General features: G+C 36.2%; 1 protein-coding gene across 2 annotated transcripts in view; it reads right to left on the bottom strand.

Moving 5' to 3' along the window:
* Positions 1–537: 537 nt before the first annotated feature.
* The window catches only part of ttc7b (tetratricopeptide repeat domain 7B), a 60,608-nt gene continuing 43,138 nt past the window's right edge, over positions 538–18,007 (bottom strand). Inside the window, exons 18-20 of one of the 2 annotated variants that reach the window (XM_073826847.1) lie at positions 14,771–14,821; positions 4,434–4,574; positions 538–807 (exon numbers count right to left, since the gene is read on the bottom strand). In XM_073826847.1, the coding sequence (XP_073682948.1) occupies positions 575–807; positions 4,434–4,574; positions 14,771–14,821 (425 nt within the window). In that variant the 3' untranslated portion in view covers positions 538–574. The remainder of the gene's footprint in view (positions 808–4,433; positions 4,575–14,770; positions 14,822–18,007) is intronic. The other variant, XM_073826848.1, reaches the window with a different exon arrangement.

The raw sequence follows: 18,007 nt of genomic DNA, 5'->3' as shown, positions 1-18,007 counted from the left end.
AAATTATCACAGACCTCTGTATTACCACAAAACGATTTTGTAAAAATACAGCTATCTGTTGTGTTTGTTTTGACAATGTCATTAAAAATCTGGTTTGACTGCACAAAGTGGTATTTCTAACATATTCTTCATAGTACACTGATCAAAAAGGAGCCGACGTCAAAGAAAGGGTTGATGTAGTGTGAACAACTTTAAGAGTTCAGATGCCGTCCACCGTCCTGCTGTTAGAACAGCGTCAGACACATAAACAGACACGCACGCACACACACACACAAAAGAAGGTCAGAGAGGGAGAGATTTGACAGAGACAGGGGCAACACTTCCTCCTGCTGCTGTCTACAACAGGGGAGATCCTTTATAAGACATGACATTTATGCTTACTATTAAGACACACACAGCCGGAGACAGCACACCCACACACATACACTTCCTCACTTCCTCCACATCCTAAACTAATTGTCTGCTAAATACTGACACAGGATGAGATCTCCCACAAGAAGAGTGAAACCTGAAATCAACTGCATTGTGGGGAGCAATAAACACAGCGAATCTTAATAAAAACATAAAAATGGTTTCAGTTAGTAGATAAAAAGCATGTGCTCACCAGTCTCTGCATGGTCTTGACGTGGGTGGGGCTGATGGACAACGCCTCCTCGTACCAGCGCTTGGCCTCGTCCACATTCCCCCGCAGCTCCGCCACCTGACCCTTCATAAACAACACGTTATGGGACATGGGGAACAGGTTGGCTGCTTCCTGCGTACACGCTGTCGCCTCCGCCGCCTTTCCCATTCCAATATACACCTCCGCTGTGGAAAGACACAGAGAGAGAAACTGCATTGATTGTAGAGTTTATTTCTTATCTGGAGTCACACAGGAAATGTGATTCTTAGACAGGCTGTCAGCTACAACTGTTTCATAGCTCATAAACAGCGATGAGACAGAAAGACTGATGGGAGATTAACGTTGGAGGGGTGTCCTCTCTCTTCAGCCAACAAACTCCAGGGAAAGTGACTAGTAAGCACGTTTACTCTTGACACCTTTCTCACCCTGCCAAGTCCTGCTAAGGTTCCCTTACTTGGCTCAGTGACAGTTAAGCTGGTTAAAGAATAATTAGACTTAGTAACAGAGTTGATTGTCTTATTCTGAGGTAACAAATGCTTTTTCAATTGTACTATCCCAATTTTACTTAAAAAAAAATTGTACTTAAAATTTTTTGTCATTTTGTTATGTGCTCTTTTCATTTTTATTAGCTGTTTTTTAAATATTTATATTTAGCTTAAATAAAAATAATTGTTTTAGTTTTAGTAATTTTAGTACTTTAACTTTTATTTCTGGTAATTTAGTTAAATTTTTTTTTTAGTTTACACTACCAGTCGAAAGTTTTAAGAATTTATATTTGCATTTATTTGAACTAAAGTACAGCAAAAGCAGTGCAATTTTGAAATATTTTTACCATTTAAATATAAAATTTTTGTATATACTTTTTTTATATATAATTTTTGTAATTTAATCCTGTGATTTCAAAGCTGAATTTTTAGCATCATTACTCCAGTCACATGGCCCTTTCAGAAATCATTCTAATATTCTGATTTGCTGATTTATTTCTGATTTATTATTATTATTATTATTAGAAAACAGTCAAGTAGTTTTTTCAGGTTTCTTTGATGAATAGAAAGTTCAGAGGAACAGCATTTATCTGAAATAGAAATCTTTTGTAACATTATCAATCACTTTTGATCAATTTAAAGCATCATTGCTAAATAAAAGTATTAATTTTCAAAATTTTAATGTTACAAGCGTTTTATTTCAGATAAGTGTCGATCTTAGGATCTTTCTAATAATCAGTGAATCCTGAAAAAATGTACTCAGCTGTTTTGAATATTTATAATAATAATGAAAAATGTTTCTTGAACAGCATATTAGAATGATTTCTGAAGGATAATGTGACAATGAAATTACATTTTAAAATATATTCAAATAGAAAACATAGTATATGTATATATATTTATATATATATTCAAAATAGCAAAAATATTTAACAATACTGCTGCTTTTGCTGTATTTTGGATCAAAAAAATGCAGGCTTGGTGAGCAGAAGAGAATTTTTAACATTACAAATCTTACTATTCAAAAACTTTTGACTGGTAGTGTAGTCCTAATTTCAATTTCAATCATTTCTAACATTTCAAAGTTTTTCATTTAATATTTAAATTTTATATAACAGTTCTTTCTGGACCTTGAAACTGTTTAGCTGAGAGGAGTGTGATATTCTAATGATATCGTGTAACTAACCGTTTCACCATTTGTATCACGGACACCAAAATCGACTATAATTTCATAAATAATATTTTAGTGTCATGGAATGTAGTTTTAAGAGTTTGTAGGCGAGAACGTACTTGTTTAAACATCAAATATGTGGTTTGTTAATAAATATAACGTCTATTTGAAAATTTGCTTCAATGATTTCAGAGATGTGAGCTCCAGGGTGTCAGTGGCTGCTCAGCGTTCATGAACCTACTTATAAACAAATCATTTGATTTGAATGATACAGTGATTCTTTCATTAAGACAGTGCTTTGCCGCCATATACTGGCAGTTTTATATCGTAAAATTGTATTTTAACAGAGTAATCTCATTCTACTATTTCTGCAAGTGTAATTGCATTCATGCCAACTCTGAACTGCATTTAACATTTAGATGCAGTTAGATGCAGCTTCTGTGTCATATTGGCAGAGCACAGATGACTTTTTTTGATCCTGGATTCATTGGTTTGATTTTATTATTCTAAATTTCTAATCAAATTTATTTTTTAAATTGTAAGAATTTCATATAAAAGATGCATACTATTTGTGACCCTAGACCACAAAACCAGTCATAAGGTTAAATAAATAAGCTTTCCATTGACGTATGGTTTGTTAGGATAGGTCAATATTTGGCTGAGATACAACTATTGGAAAATCTGGAGTCTTGAGGGTGCAAAAAAAAAAAAAAAAAAATCTTAATGGAACATGATCTTTACTTAATATGCCAATGATTTTGGGCAAGAAAACTCTATAATTTTGTTTTGTGGCTATTGCTACAAATATACCTGTGCTACTTATAACTGGCTTTGTGTTCCAGGGTCACATTTAAAAAAAGGTAAAAATACCTCTGGAAATCAATTTAAAGGGATGGTTTACCCAAAAATGAAAATCTGTCATTAATTACTTACCCTTATGTTTCAAACCTGTAAGACCTTCGTTCATCTTCAGAACACAAATCAAGAGATTTTTAATGAAATTCAAAAGCTTTCAGAACCTGCATTGACAGCAACAGAACTACCACGTTCAAGGCACAGAAAGGTAGTAAGGACATCATTAAAATAGTCCATGTGACATCAATGATTCATCCCTAATTTTATGAAGCTACGAGAATACTTTCGCTGCACAGAGAAAACAAAAAATAACAAGCTTTTTCAGCAATTTCTTCTCTTCTGTGTCAGTTTTCACTGCACGCTCTACGTCAGAATGCCAGCTCCTGCGTCAGCAGCACCACACATTTGTCGTGGAGCTCTCGTGAACACGCGGCAAAGACTGACATTGAAGATAAGAAACTCCTGAATAAAGTCCCTATTTTGTTTTCTAGGTGCACAAAAAGTATCCTTGTAGCTTCATAAAATTACGGCTGAATTACTGATGTCACATGGACTATTTTATCGATGTCAACTAACTTTCTGGGCCTTGAACATGTCAGTTGCTTTGCTGTCTATGCAGGGTCAGAAAGCTCTGAGATTTAATCAAAAATATCTTAATTTGCATTCTGAAGACGAATGAAGGACAGGGTTGGATGACATGAGGGTGAGTAATTAATGACAATTAAAATTTTTGTTTGAACTATCCCTATAAGGGAGCAAATATTTCCTCTTAAGTAAAAAGATAATTTCTGTCATTGCTATGATATAACCAACACTGAATTTGAAAACTTGTGGAGTCAGCTATCCACAACAAACCTAAACCAACCTCGGTACCAGCAGAAAAACTCTCAAACACTCTTAATTACAATGCATCCACCCCTCAAACTCATGACCTTGGAGATGCTAGCAGAACTTTCCTAAACTTCACTGAATGTAATTCATCCACATTCGCAAGTAAGCACAATTGCTTGTCTATCCGTAAATGCTGATTGTAGGCAAAGCAAAAGCCTCCAGATGGGCAATTTGATCCTGCTGGATATGGATTTCCTAATGTATTTGCTTGGACAAAGGAAGCTATTAATAACAACCTGTGTTCACAAAGCAGTGAGGAATAAGCTGTCTATATTTAAACACAGTGTTCTATTACAGTTTGTTTAGAATTTAAGCTAGATTTTATCTATAAGACTATAGAATAACAATTGAATGTTGGACTGATTTCTGTTAAAAAGATGCAAATTAGGGCTGCGGGTAAGGTTTATACCTGCATGCAGCCAAATCTGGGCGAGGGTCATCCAAGGGTGGAGGGGTCCCTGTTTTGGAGCGCTGCTTTGAAGGGAAGAGGCCACCTCAGAGAGCGCCTGCTCCACCCGGGACGCTGCTATGGAGGTGGCATGGACGGAACCTACAGTGGAAACAGACAGTCGGCAATGGCACGTACATAGGAGCTTCTCTACATATATTCACAACACTTCAGACATTAGTAGTAATGCCTCGCAGTAGAGTTTTGATTATATACACATGAAAGCCAAACAGCAGTTGATCACAGCTAATCCCTGTTCTCAACAGTGCTATTATTGTTAAGTAATGTTAAAACCAAAACTATTAAAAACCATTAAATACTAAATTAAAAGAATTATTAAACAGTCGTTCTTATATATTTTTAACACAGGGTTCGTACAGATACTGTAAAATGAAATTCCAGGACTTTCAAGGTCTTTTCAAGCACTACTTTTTTGATTTTCAAGGATTTCAATCAGAGATCTTACTATTTCAAAAAAAGAAAAAGAAAAAGAAAAACACAAATAAAAATATACTAATAAAAAATTGGCAAAAATAAAGTGAAGCACATGCAAAGTATTACTACTAAAGTAGCACAAAGTATACTACACTTTTACTATAGTAAAACCACTGTTATTTTTCTTAAGGATTTTGTGTATACTTTTTTATAACTGTATTGTATTAATGTTTGATGTTTTCTACTGTAAGAAAACATCAAAAAAGAAGAAAAAAAGATACACGAAATCACTCTGAAATTCTGATCTGAATCAAATGATTCACAATCTGTGCTCTGAAATTCCGATCTAAAACAAAAGATTTGTGAACCCATTCCGAAGTTCTGATCTAAAATTCTGAAACAAGTGATTGGCGAACCCGCACCGATGTCCTGATCTGAATCAAATAATTCATGGTCTGCTCTCCCAAGTTCCAATCTAAAACAAAAGATTTGCAAACCCACTCCATAGTTTCGATCTAAAGCAAAAGATTTGCAAACCCACTCCGAAGTTCCGATCTAAAGCAAAAGATTTGCGAACCCACTCCGAAGTTCCGATCTAAAGCAAAAGATTTGCGAACCCACTCCGAAGTTCCGATCTAAAGCAAAAGATTTGCGAACCCACTCCGAAGTTCCGATCTAAAGCAAAAGATTTGCGAACCCACTCCGAAGTTCCGATCTAAAGCAAAAGATTTGCGAACCCACTCCGAAGTTCCGATCTAAAGCAAAAGATTTGCGAACCCACTCCGAAGTTCCGATCTAAAGCAAAAGATTTGCGAACCCACTCCGAAGTTCCGATCTAAAGCAAAAGATTTGCGAACTCACTCCGAAGTTCCGATCTAAAGCAAAAGATTTGCGAACCCACTCCGAAGTTCCGATCTAAAGCAAAAGATTTGCGAACCCACTCCGAAGTTCCGATCTAAAGCAAAAGATTTGCGAACCCACTCCGAAGTTCCGATCTAAAGCAAAAGATTTGCGAACCCACTCCGAAGTTCCGATCTAAAGCAAAAGATTTGCGAACCCACTCCGAAGTTCCGATCTAAAGCAAAAGATTTGCGAACCCACTCTGAAGTTCCGATCTAAAGCAAAAGATTTGCGAACCCACTCCGAAGTTCCGATCTAAAGCAAAAGATTTGCGAACCCACTCCGAAGTTCCGATCTAAAGCAAAAGATTTGCGAACCCACTCCGAAGTTCCGATCTAAAGCAAAAGATTTGCGAACCCACTCCGAAGTTCCGATCTAAAGCAAAAGATTTGCGAACCCACTCCGAAGTTCCGATCTAAAGCAAAAGATTTGCGAACCCACTCCGAAGTTCCGATCTAAAGCAAAAGATTTGCGAACCCACTCCGAAGTTCCGATCTAAAGCAAAAGATTTGCGAACCCACTCCGAAGTTCCGATCTAAAGCAAAAGATTTGCGAACTCACTCCGAAGTTCCGATCTAAAGCAAAAGATTTGCGAACCCACTCCGAAGTTCCGATCTAAAGCAAAAGATTTGCGAACCCACTCCGAAGTTCCGATCTAAAGCAAAAGATTTGCGAACCCACTCCGAAGTTCCGATCTAAAGCAAAAGATTTGCGAACCCACTCCGAAGTTCCGATCTAAAGCAAAAGATTTGCGAACCCACTCCGAAGTTCCGATCTAAAGCAAAAGATTTGCGAACCCACTCTGAAGTTCCGATCTAAAGCAAAAGATTTGCGAACCCACTCCGAAGTTCCGATCTAAAGCAAAAGATTTGCGAACCCACTCCGAAGTTCCGATCTAAAGCAAAAGATTTGCGAACCCACTCCGAAGTTCCGATCTAAAGCAAAAGATTTGCGAACCCACTCTGAAGTTCCGATCTAAAGCAAAAGATTTGCGAACCCACTCCGAAGTTCCGATCTAAAGCAAAAGATTTGCGAACCCACTCCGAAGTTCCGATCTAAAGCAAAAGATTTGCGAACCCACTCCGAAGTTCCGATCTAAAGCAAAAGATTTGCGAACCCACTCCGAAGTTCCGATCTAAAGCAAAAGATTGTGAACCCACTCCAAAGTTTTGATCTAAAGCAAAAGATTTGTGAACCCACTCCTAAGTTCCAATCTAAAAAAAATATTTGCGAACCCACTCCGAAGTTCCAATCTAAATCAAATGATTTGCGATACGCGATTTGAAGTCCCGATCTAAATCAAATGATTAGCGATACGCTAAGTTCCAATCTAAATCAAATGATTTGCGATACATAATTGAAGTCCCTATCTGAAACAAATGATTCGCGATCAGATTGGAGTGCTTCGAAATAGTGAATCATTTTGCGACGCAAGGCTTTAACCGATTCTCGAAAAGCTCAGTTTCACCCATCACTATGTGCTTTTTAAAATCATTACAAGCAATGTCGAAATTTAAAAATAATTGACTCTTTTAATTTGATCTGGTTTTTGCTAGTGAATCGCTTAAAATAAATGATCGAAGTCAGAAGTCTGAATCAATCGGAGCGGTTCGCATCTTCAGAGGTTTACACGACACTGTCAGTACTACTACTTGCTTAACTGAAAAAATTAAATGAAAAAGGTATGATTTTTTTGAATTGCGTGAATTGTGTGAAAAGATATGTGCTAGGACAAAATTAATCACTTGTTTCATAAATACATTGTCTTCCAATAATTTAAGCACTTAATAATTTAAGCACAGGGTTTTTTCAGGCCCTAAATTTCAAGTAGAATTCAAGTACTTTGAGCACCTTGTACGAACCCTGTTAACACATAAGAGCAAGTCTTGATCTGTAAGTTTTTCTATTCTAACATTCAAGATTTAAAAAACAAAAAACAAACACAAACCAACAAAAAAACAAAACACCAGTCATTTCTAATCTCTGGACAAGTTAGAGTAAGGGAATTTTAGGAAACACAAGGGTAAAGAAACACCATGACCAAAGATTGAACAGAGATAGAGATTCAAAAATATGTAGTCAACTCTCAGCACACTTAAACACACCACTTAAACACAAAACAGCATACAATTATTAATAGGAAATAAATGAAGCTCTGCACATTTGCTGCTACTTTCCACAAATTTACCAAATTCTACATTTTAAAAGCGCCGGCTGCAACAGGTAAATCAAATGTATATCAGAGCAACCAATGAACGCAAAGGAGGCTGTGTTTTTCTGTTTAGTCCACCCAAAACTGCATTCTTGTTCCCATTTTCAATTAGCAAATCTCATGAAATGATTCACTAAAAAGATCAGACTTCAAAGAACAATTCATTCATAAATTGAGTATTGATGATTTATATAATCTTCAAGATTTCAACTTTTGTGTTCCACAGAAAAAAAGTTGACTGCTGTTCAAAAGTATGGTGTCGGTAAGATTGGCAGTAAAACTGTAATATTGTGAAATATTATTACTATTAGAATATATTTTAAAACGTAATTTATTCCTATGATGACAATTCTGAATTTTCAGCAGCCAGCAGCAAATGACTTCGAAGTCATTTGGGTTTGTAAATGACTGAACCTTCAGTTCTGGGTGAGCTATTCCTTTACCAGTTTTACCAATAAATTCTAGATTTGGCCTCAGTTCCTTTTCAATTTGCCAGACTCAGGAGATGAACTGCAGAGACTCAACTGAAGACACCACATCAGTTTCCTGAACTGGGTGAACCGAAATGAAATTGCCCCCTGCAGTTCAGCGATCACAGAGTCCCTATTTGTCTGGACGTGCGGCTGCCCGGCAGAGCTGTGGTCAGGGCATCAGTGTGGTCATTAAAGTCTCTGTCGGGGGTTCAGAGGAACATATTAGGATCCTCAAGAGCCTCTATGAGTCATAGGCTGGACTTTATCGACCGGACCAGCGGGACATAAAACACATTCGGACTGAAATCGATCCCTGTACATCTCAGTTTCTTTCTCTTTAGCAATGAGCCTGTTGAGTCAAATCCATAGCTGCTGCTCCTATGTTTAGCGTTTCTATGGCGACAGAGGACAAAGCCATGGATCACTGGACCAAATACTGAGAATCTGACCCTATCTGTACAGAGTTTAAAAGGCTTCCAGGGGATCTCTTCATGAATGTCCTATAACACAACATTTAAAAAAAAACTCATAGAGGCTACAAGAATAAACAACTTTAAACTGTGAAACAGAACATTTACCACACAAGCAAACAGTTAATTATGGCTGTTCTAGCTTATGCAAATATAACAATAATCTCTGATTAAAGGTGGACAGTTCATCCCAAAAATTTACATTTTGGTCTTACTCTCATGTTGTTCTTCACCTTTATGACTTTTGTTCTTGTAACACTTTAAAATAAGGTTCATTAGTTAACATGGACTAAGAATGGATGGTACTTCTTCAGCATTTATCAATCTTAGTTGAAGTAGTTCACTTCCAGAGCTAAAATGTACAAATAATGTACTCACCCCATTGTCATCCAAGATGTTCATGTCTTTCTTTCTTCAGTCGTAAAGAAATTGTTTTTTGAGGAATTATCCCCATATAGTGGACTTCCCCTGATGAAAAAAAAACAGCTAAAACCAGCCTAAACTGGTTGGCTGGTTTTAGCTGGTCATAGCTGGTCAGCAGGCTGGTTTTAGAGTGGTTTTGGCCATTTTTCCAGTCTGGCCAGGCTGGGAAACCACCAGCTAAAACCAGCTACTTTCATCTTAAACCAGCTAAGACCAGCCAACCAGCCTAGGCTGGTTTTAGCAGTTTTTTTCAGCAGGGTCTACGGTGCTTGCGGGTTTAAACTTCCAACCTCCTTGGCTCTAAATAATGGGTCTTATCTAGTTAAATGATCTGTCATTTTCTAAAAAAAATAAATAAATAAAAATGTATATACTTTTAAACCTCAAATGCTCATCTTGTCTAGCTCTGCCATGCAGATGCATAATCTGTGCAGTCCTGTTCAAGACAGTTAGGGTATGTCGAAAAACTCCCATTTCAGTTTCTCCTCCAACTTCAAAATCATCCTACATCACTCTTTTACCTTTTTTGTAATGGCCGTTTGACCTTTTCTGCATGTTCCCTTTGTAAACACTGGTTCGGTACTTTTGCAGAGATGTAGGATGATTGTGAAGTTGGAGGAGAAAATTACAGTTTTTCGACCTACCCTAACTCTATTAAACTGGAATGCACAGAGTGCTAGACAAATGAGCATTTAAGGTTGAAAGGTATATAAATTTGTATTTCGTTTTTAGAGAATGACCAATTGTTTCACTAGATAAGACCCTCATTCCTCGTCTGGGATAGTTTAGAGCCCTTTTGAAGCTGCATTTAAACTGCATTTTGGAAGTTCAAACTCACAGGCACCATAGAAGTCCACTATATGGAGATAATTACCGAAATGTTTTCCTCAAAAAAACAATTTCTTTACAACTAAAGGAAGAAAGACATGAACATCTTGGATGACAATAGGGTGAGTACATTATCTGTAAATGTTTGTTCTAAAAGTGAACTACTTCTGTAATGTTAATTTTAGCATTAACTAACAAATTATTAAAAATACAAGTAATGTTTGTTAAGATTAGTTAATGCACTGTGAGCTAATATGAACAAACAATGATCAACTGTATTTTTATTGACTAACACTAACAAAGATTAATAAATAGTGTAAAAAATGTATTGTTTATTCTTCGTTCATGTCTAATACATTAACTAATGTTAACGAATGACACCTTATTGTAAAGTGTTTTCATTTATATACAGTAATGTTCAAAAGTCTGGGGTCAGTAATATTTCTGTTCTGAAAGAAATTAACACTTTTATTCAGCGATGATGCATCAAACTGATCAAAAGTGAGCGCAAATACATTTAGAACATTACAAAGGACTTCTATTTTAAATAAATGCTGTTCTTTTCTTTTTATTAAATGATTACTTTAAATTGTATTATACCACAATAATCTTGGTTTTACTGAATTTTTGGTTAATTAAATGCAGCCTTGCTTAAATGTTTTTTTTTTTAAAGAGACTTTTTAAAAAAACATTTCAAAAATCTTACTGACCCTAAACCTTTGAATGGTAATATATGTACAGTAAATGAAATCTGAGGGGTAACTTAATCTCAAAAGTCAAATATCTGTCTCCATTTTCACTCTGGAAGAGCAGCTTGGACATTGTGCTCAACTTCTCAATTTGTTTTACACAAAAAAGAAAGTCACACAGAATGGAACAACATGAGCAAATTATCTTAAAATGATCATTTGAAGGATTGGTTCACTCAAAAAGTAACATTTCTTGATAATTTACTCACCCAAGATGTTCATGTCTTTCTTTCTTCAGCCGAAAAGAAATAAAGCTTTTTGAGGAAAACATTCCAGGATTTTCATCCATATAGTGAACTTCACGATCCTGGGATGTTTTCCTTAAAAACCTTAATTTCTTTTCAACTGAAGAAAGAAAGCCATGAACATTTTGGATGACATGGGGTTGAGTAAATTATCAGAAAATTTTAGTTCAGAAGTGAACTAATCCTTTAAATGTGAACTATCCATCTGTAAGTCTCGATTTAATTTTTTTTTTTTTTTTACTTGACTGTATCCAGAACATTACAAACTACTAAAGTAGAGGAAGCCATCACGCCATTGGGGGGGTCAAAGAGCTGCCATCACTCTATAGGGTTAGGGTCGATGACAAGAACTTTCTAAAGTGTCGAAAGCTTCACATCTCTTTTTAAGCACATGCGTGTGCACACGCAAACTCAAACAGACTCCCATGATGCATCAAACCAGCCTGCAGAAAGAGCGTGACCATGGAGCTCCATGCTAGGAGTGGGAAAGCATCATCACACGCAGTCACACACACATTAAAAGCAAATATGTTTTTAAAGAGACAGTACTTTCTTCACCAGAACCTGCTGTAAATATACAGAAAGTCTTTCCCCCCTTTCTGGCCTTCCTAGAAGTTTGCCATAACCTGTAAACAGCATGTCATGTCTTTTAACATTATTAATTTATTTCCTTCAAATACAGGGGATATAATTTCCTAGTTACTTTCTATTAAATTAGTCTAAAAGGCTATTTTGTTAGCTTAGATTTTTATACCGTTTCCAGATACTGTGTCCACTGCAATTGGCTGTAAACAAGCACCTCTCAGCACGATCATGACACCAGCGATCCCGAGCTCCTAAACGTTTCATCGCTCTGTTAACAGAGCCTGGACTTTAGAAACAGCTGCTAAATGTGAGACACTAAAGGAAATTAGAGCTTGTGATCTACGGTCCAGAAACCTGGGTGCTATTCCATCAGATAACCACACACCCAATTTATATCAAGTGACCCTAATGACAAATAATCAATATTTAAATAAAAACTTTCAAAATAATTACAGGATCAGTAAAAGTCCCTGTAAATGTGGTTGGTTTCACTCAGGTTTCGAATGAAATGAAACAATAATCTTAAACTGGGATTAAATTGTGGACTGTCAAATGGAATTAAAAGAGCTTAAGTCTAATTTTGGATTAATGGTTAAAAAATTAGAGCACGTTTTAGACAAGGTCACTGCTCTCCTGAGGCACCAAATCATTTAGATTAATTTTTAATCGCAGGATACTTTTATAGGGCTTTTGTGATAACAAGAAACAGGTAGCATGTATGTTTACATATACATTACTGTTCAAAAGTTAGGGGTCAGTAAGATTTTTCTGAAAGAAATACATTTTTTGTTCAGCAAAGATGCATTCAATTCATCAAAAGTGATTGTAAAGACATTTATTAAGGCTTTATGTTTATCAAAGAATCCTGAAAAAAATCAAAAGACGTTTACATATAGTCTACAAGAGAAAATAATAGTAATAATAAAAATGACCCTGTTCAAAAGTTTACATACACTTGATTCTTAATACTGTTATTACCTGAATGATTCAGAGCTTTTTTTTTTTTTTTTAGTTAAGTGTTTGTCCAGAACAGTTTAACCGCCTGCTGTTCTTCAGAAAAATCCTTCAGGTCCCACAAATTCTTTGGTTTTTCAGCATTTTTGTCTATTTGAACGACCCTTTCTATCAATGAATGTATGCTTTTTAGATCCATCTTTTCACACTAAGGCCAACTGAGGGACTCATATGCAACTATTACAGAAGGTATAAACACTCACTGTTGCTTCAGAAGGAAAAATAAAGCATTAAGAACGAGGGGGTGTAAACTTTTGAACGGAATGAGGATGTGTACGTTTTTCTTATTTTTCCTAAATATATATATATTTTTTCATTTAGTACTGCCCTTCAGAAGCTACTTACAGGTTCCACAGAAGAAATTTAAATCCACAGAAGTTAAATTTAACCTGATCTTCAACTTCATAAAGTTTTCACCCCCGACTCTTAATAAAAGATATATCTCAAAATCGTATTTATTGTTGGAAAGGTTTCAAATACACAAAAATGCTGAAAAACCAAAGAATTTGTGGGACCTGAAGGATTTTTCTGAAGAACAGCAGGCAGTTTAACTGTTCAGGACAAACAAGGAACTCATGAATCACTAAATGATTATTAAAAAAACAGCTGTGGATCATTCAGGTAACAACACAGTATTAAGAATCAATCAAGTGTATGTAAACTTTTGAACAGGGTCATTTTTATAAATTCAACTATTATTTTCTCTTGTGGACTATATGTAAATGTCTTATGTGAAATATCTTATTCAAATCAGTACGAAATAAAATAAAAAAATAACATGCATTTTGTACGATCCCTCTTATTTTGGTAAAATAATTAACATTTTGCAGATTCTGCACGATGTATGTAAATTTTTGACCTCAACTGTAAATGCCACCTTGGAGAGCATAAAAGACTTTAAAAAACATAAAAACAAAAATCTTACTGACCCCAAAGTTTTTTGACTACTGAAAAATTTACCAATTTACTCTAGATCTCTGGGATTGAACCATTGAGGGCCTTTAAAGCGAAGATACCAAAAGGAAATTTTGTTAAGAACCAGAATCTAAAAGTATATTAATATATTTCTAATACTTCTTGAGTTACAGGCTTGCAAACTGAGGCGAAAAAAAACAAACAAACAAACAAAAAAAAAAGAAGAAGTGATTTTAGCCTTTTTTGAATTATTGCCATTGGCATATAATGAAACACAAATTGCTAAATTCAACAGACCTACCAATCTCTGTGTAAAAATAAAATAATGATGCTGCTGGCTTTCTAAAGTCATTTTTAGACCCCTCTAATTTGGCTTCAAATCTCTGGAAACTTGTCATTTTGACCCCCCTCTACAAAATAGTGGATAACTCACCCAAAAGTTTGGCTTTCATCTCTATATACTATATGTATGTTTGTCTTTCTACAGAAAAAATCTTAAAATCAAAAATTTGAGCCGGGGACCTCTAGTTGTGTTGACACGGAATGACCCTAATAATAATAATGATAAATAGTGATAGAGAAAGTTGCTATACTGTTTATAATAATGAAAAGTATAATAATTATAACTAATTGTATTATTAAAAGTAATAAATAGTCAGAATCTAAAAGCTAAGTGCTTAAAGTACCCATAAATATTTGACTTTAAGCAGCAGTATGCATTAAACCATGTTTGAAAGGCCTGGAGGAACAATACTGTCTCTTTAATAATTAAGAACCGAGGCCAAATGAGTGCATTTACGTCTCTCTCCAGCACAAAGAGGCCTGGGACACAAAACGCCAGGAGAGGACACACAATAAGAGGGCAAAACAAAAGGTAAGAGGCAACGCGTCCATTGAACACATTATGCCGGAGTGTGTTGGAGTGTCTTAACAGACAGGTGGTGGGTGCACTCTGCCAAGGGGGAGAAGGCCAGCGAGGCAATGAAGCAGGTGTGTGTGTGTGTGAGTATGTGTATAAAGGCAGAGCAGTAACAGTGAGAGCTACTTACAAACCCCAATAAAGGAGTCAAAACCATGAAAGAAAGCATCTGGAAGGTTGCCTTGGAAACCAAAAAGAACAACAAAAAGGGGGCAATTACTCATAAAAAACTGGAACAAAAACAACAACCAACAAGTTTACAAAAACACAGAAATTGAACAGAAAATAAGAGAAACTGATTCTGATTTTCTGTAATACCACAAACCAAAGTGAAGTGTCATGAGTCCTCCTGAGCAAGTAATAGCCCTGTAAACCCTGCATCTGTGATTCTCACGCTCTGCGGACACAGACTGGCAGGTGCACAGGTGTGTGACACTGGGTTTGGGGCTGTAAGTGTGTAAATGCAATGGTCTGGATGCACAAACACCGCACAGTGAGAGGAGTAACAGCAGAAACTGTGAATCACATGCACAGCATTACAGAAGACAGACAGAGAGAAAGACAGATGCTGTTTACACCTGGTATTAATATTGCTAAATTAAGGTTAAAACTTTGCTGGTTAACTGTTGACTATAAAATAATCATTTGTTGGCAGTTAGGTCTGACTCCACTGTGTATTTTTCAAGTTTAACAGACTTTAAAGGGGTTAGTTCAACCAAAAATGAAATTTCTGTCATTAAATACTCACCCTCATGTTTCTTGCGAAATTGAAAATATTTGAAATAGAAATCTATTGTAATGTCTTAACTGCTTTTCCCATCAAAAGCTAATTCCAAGTGGTTACAGGAAATGCATATAAATACCAGATGTAAACAACAATCTGTCTTGCCTGCCTAAGTTAGACGTTTATACAAAGTGTACACAAGGCCAGAGGGAGAAAGCATCTTAGATGAAGAGAAAGGTGACAAAACTGCAGTATGAGTGAGTTTGAGTATCAGGAACTCTACTGATGAACTCTCTCTCTCTCTCTCTCTCTCTCTGAAGATTCGAGTGTGGATATGATCCCAGGTCTTAAAAGGCTGATAGCAAGTGTCACTGCTTCTCTGTCTTTCGTTCTCCCAGGAGCCTCTCAGTGGAGATTAAGAGCTTAGTGTCAGTCTCACGGGCCACTGGATTCCTGAACCCACACCATCACATCACCCTGCCAGCGGCATTTAAAGTCTTATAACAGCCAAGTACTCAATTAATGTCCTTTTACAGCTGATACAAGCCATAACTGGACACACCATAAAAGTAGGGCGAGCTACATCTAACTCCTCCACTCTTGAAACAAAACTACAAGGACTTAATCGCTTGAAGTCAAAAGTTTACACACACACCTTGCAGAACTTGCAAAATGTTAATTATTTTACTAAAATAAGAGGGATCATACAAAATGCATGTTATTTTTTATTTAGTACTGACCTGAATAAGACATTTCACACAAAAGATGTTTACATAGTCCACAAGAGAAAATAAGAGTTGAATTAATAAAAATGACCCTGTTCAAAAGTTTACATACACTTGATTCTTAATACTGTGTTCTTACCTGAATGATCCACAGCTGTGTTTTTTTTGTTTAGTGATAGTTGTTCATGAGTTCCTTGTTTGTCCTGAACTGCCCACTGTTCATCAGAAAAAAATCTTTATGGTTTTTCAGCATTTTTGTGTATTTGAACCCTTTCCAACAACGTCTTAAAGAAGGTTCAAACGCTCACTGATGCGCCAGAAGGAAAAAAAAAGAAGCCTGGGGTGAAAACTTTTGGAATTTGAAGCTCAGGGTTAATGTAACTTATTTGGTCTTCTGGGAAACATGTCAGTATCTTCTGTAGCTTCTGAAGTGGAAGTACTACATTTAAAAAATCTAATATTTAGGCAAAATAAGAAAAAATTACATTTCTTCATTCTGTTTAAAACTTTTCATCCCCTGGCTCTTAATGCATCGTTTCCCTTCTGATGCATGAGTGAGCGTTTGAACCTTCTGTAATAGTTGCATGAGTCCCTCAGTTGCCTCAGCGTGAAAAGACGGATCTCAAAATCATACAGTCATCGTTGGAAAAGGTTCAAATATACAAAAATGTTGAAAAAACAAAGAATTTCTGAGACTTGATGGATTTTTCTGAAGAACAGCGGGCAGGTTAACTGTTCAGAACAAACAAGGGATTCATGAACAACTATCACTAAACAAAAACAGCTGTGGATCATTCAGATAACAACAGTATTAAAAATCAAGGGGATGTAAACTTTTGAACGGGGTCATTTTTATAAATTCAACTATTATTTTCTCTAGTGAACTATATGTAAATCTTGTCTTTTATGTGAAATATCTTATTCAGGTCAGTACTAAATAAAAATAGCTACATTTTGTATGATCCCTTTCATTTTGGTAAAATAACTAACATTTTGAAGATTCTGCAAAGTGTACGTAAACTTTTGACTTCATCTGTATGTAATTTATGCATTTAGGATTTTCTTCTTCACTGTATTCCTAACAAGAAAAAAGTAAATATGGCCTGAAAACTGGAAATACTTCCTGGACAGATTAAATAGGGGTTATGCCCAACAGGCTTCCGTTTTCTGCTAAACAGGTCTCGTTGCTTCCGGTTCACGCGTTTTGCATATGCCTCTTTAAATATGAACATGATTTACTCAAGATTCCTTCAAAGTAGACACTAAAAATGATCATAACCAATGTCCATCACATATGTGGATTGATATATAAAAGTTTTTAATTTTTATTCTTTTCATTAACATTTATATATAAATGTCGAATGAAACGTCCACAATAAAAACAGCTGGCTTGTTTAACTGATTACCTTAAAAGTCAGTCGATATCGCCATTATTTATTACGGCTATTAACACGTTCTCCGACAAGCGGAAGCAATGAGACCTGTTTTCCGGGGTTGGTCAGGTGACGTTCGACATATACCCTATTCACCGCATTACAAACCCATTAGTGCTTGATTGTCTTTAGAGACCATGGTCTGCAAAACAAGGCCTCTAAAACTCAAACACAGCTTCAATGCCAATCGAAACAAGTCACCAAACACACTTATCCAAACACCAAATGAACTGGGCTGGTAGGCAGGGTTATTTAGGCAGAGCAGTTTGGTTAGAGGCAGGGGATTGGCTACTAAGAGGAGACTAGCACCAGGCTATTGGCTGAAAAACACACACAAAGTGCACAGTGAATTACTGGCAGAGGAGAAGCGTCGGCGGGGGGCGTGGTCACAGAAAGCATGGCTGCTGCGCCTCTGGGTGGATTCGGCCTTGGGTGGAGATGAAGAATAGAAGGATGAAAGAGGAAAAAGAGGAGATACAGGTTCT

This window comes from Garra rufa, chromosome 21 (assembly GCF_049309525.1).
Source record: "Garra rufa chromosome 21, GarRuf1.0, whole genome shotgun sequence".
NCBI classification, from domain to species: domain Eukaryota; kingdom Metazoa; phylum Chordata; class Actinopteri; order Cypriniformes; family Cyprinidae; genus Garra; species Garra rufa.
This window is presented reverse-complemented; position numbering and strand designations above follow the sequence as displayed.